General features: G+C 63.1%; 1 protein-coding gene across 1 annotated transcript in view; it reads right to left on the bottom strand.

Moving 5' to 3' along the window:
- Positions 1–699: 699 nt before the first annotated feature.
- The window catches only part of AIM1L (absent in melanoma 1-like), a gene marked incomplete at its 3' end in the record, with an annotated part of 2,205 nt that continues 851 nt past the window's right edge, over positions 700–2,053 (bottom strand). The window contains exons 4-6 of the mRNA XM_009586567.1: positions 1,462–1,620; positions 922–1,081; positions 700–779 (exon numbers count right to left, since the gene is read on the bottom strand). Coding sequence (XP_009584862.1) covers positions 700–779; positions 922–1,081; positions 1,462–1,620 — 399 coding nt within the window. The remainder of the gene's footprint in view (positions 780–921; positions 1,082–1,461; positions 1,621–2,053) is intronic.

Here is a 2,053-nt window from a genome sequence, read left to right on the forward strand (position 1 = left end):
GCTGAAGCAGAGCTCGCTCGGGTGATAACGACTGGAACACCCCTGAGCACACAGCATGAGCAGGCTGGGCTCCCCCCTGAGCTGGGGCTGGTGGGGTCTGGCAGCCCCCCATGCTCCGGGGACACAGCTTGCCCTGTGCCTCCCTTCTCGAAACCCAGGACCCCGGTGCTGCTTGTGGCCCGTGGACACTAGAGGGCACCGGGCTCCCATTCTGGGAGCAGGATTAGGCCCAGGGCTGTGGGGCTGGCAGGGGACAAGGTGCTGGGATGGGGGGCAGCTCCTCGGCGTGGGGGCAGCCAGGCTGTTGCCAGTGCAAGGACAAGGACAAAGACACCAACCACCCAGGCAGAGCTGGCCCAGACGAGGGGGGCCGTATCTTACACACGTACATAAATACAGTTCAGAGGGGAAAGGTGGTGGGGAAGGGGCTCTGCTGCTCTCCGGAGGGTCCCGCGCTGGTCATGTCTGTGGGGTCCTTTGTGAGCCACGTATGGGGCTCCCCAGGAGGGAGGTGGGGTGGTTCCCCCTCGTGATGGAGGGCATCCTTCACGCCAGCAGCCGGGGCAGAGGGGTGTTTGGGGTGCAGTGTGCGTGGGGTAGGAGGCCTCCCACCCCGGTGCGGGGATGCTGGCAGGGTGTCTCCGTCCTGCCCCGTGGCACTTCTGGGCAAGAGGGCCACACGCCGCCCCCTCATAGCACCTGTATGTCCCAGATCTGCGTGGGTCTTTCCTCAGCCACGTCCCAAATGATGGCATGGTCCCGGTCATAGGACCGGCCACCTGCGGAGCAAGGGGAGGGTTTCAGGAGGGCAGACCGCACTCCTGATGGCGGTGAAGGGGTGGGTGCCCCATCTCATGGCCAAACACCCCGTTTTTGGGGGTCCCTGGGAAAGCAGCCCCTGTGCCGGCACTGAAGCCTCACCCTTTATATCGAGAATCATGTCCTCGAACATTTGGCTGTGGATCCGTCCCTGAGAATCGATGCTCCAGGTCTGACGCGGCATCCGGGTCTCGGACCACAGCACGGCCTTGGCACCCTTCCCGGCTGGCCCGATGACCTGCAGGCTCATGTTGGGGGCCACCTGCAAGGAGCGGAAGTGGCCAGGTCAGCCCGCTCATCTCCGTCGCCTCTGCCCGGCGCAAAGGCTTGGAGCTCGGAGGGGTTTCCCTGTAAATGCAGCTTGTTCTGGAGTGTTTCATGGAAAACCTCTCAGTGAGAGGTGAGGATGATTAGGGTGATGAAAACCCCTCAGGGGAGGCAGACATGCCTTCATGTCTCCAGAGGAGACTTGAGGAGGAGAGAATCAACTCATCTTTAGGGAGAAGGCTGAGGTCAGATGCTGGGAGAAGCTGTTACAAACCCTAAAAGATCGCTGTGGGGTGGGGAGTACCCTAGCAGGAGTCCTGCCAGGGGCTCCCCTGGTCCCCTCTGCGGCGCTGGCTGTCACACATGAGCCCTGACCTGGTTTTTGATCAGCCCGTCCTCATAGTACCAGACGGAGCTGCTCTGTTCGCTGAGGCTGGAGACCACCACACGTCCTGCTTTCATGTCCTCCACGTCGTCGGGAACGGAGAGGTAGAGCTCCAGCTCCCTGCTCCTGATGTGGAAATAGATCCGTCTCTGGAAAGAGAGAAACCTTTTTTGCACCGAAAAGCCCTGCTGCCTGCACCTCTGGCCCCACACGCCACGGCTGGCCGAGGAAGGACCTCACCCGGCTTGTGGCTTTGGGAAGGGAGGACCCCTGGTCCTCCTTGTCTCCCCCGGGACATCCCTGCCTCTCCCCAGGGTGATAGTGGTGGCCCTGGCCTGTCTCTCGTAGCTGGCACGGGCACGGCTCTCCCCGCCGGGATGCTGGGGTGTTTTGCAAGGTGCCTGCCCACGGGGAACGTTTCGCCACCACAGCGGCCACTCCCAGGGCGGGGGACAGGGATCTGGGGGTGACGGTGCTGGGCTGGTGGCGCCTTTCACGGGCCAGAGCTGTCGGCAGCATGTTGCTGCTCTCCAGGCCGTGTCCCGCTGCCTCCCCCAGCTCCCCTGGAGCTGCTACCACATC

This window comes from Fulmarus glacialis, unplaced genomic scaffold, assembly GCF_000690835.1.
Source record: "Fulmarus glacialis isolate BGI_N327 unplaced genomic scaffold, ASM69083v1 scaffold19231, whole genome shotgun sequence".
Taxonomy (NCBI): domain Eukaryota; kingdom Metazoa; phylum Chordata; class Aves; order Procellariiformes; family Procellariidae; genus Fulmarus; species Fulmarus glacialis.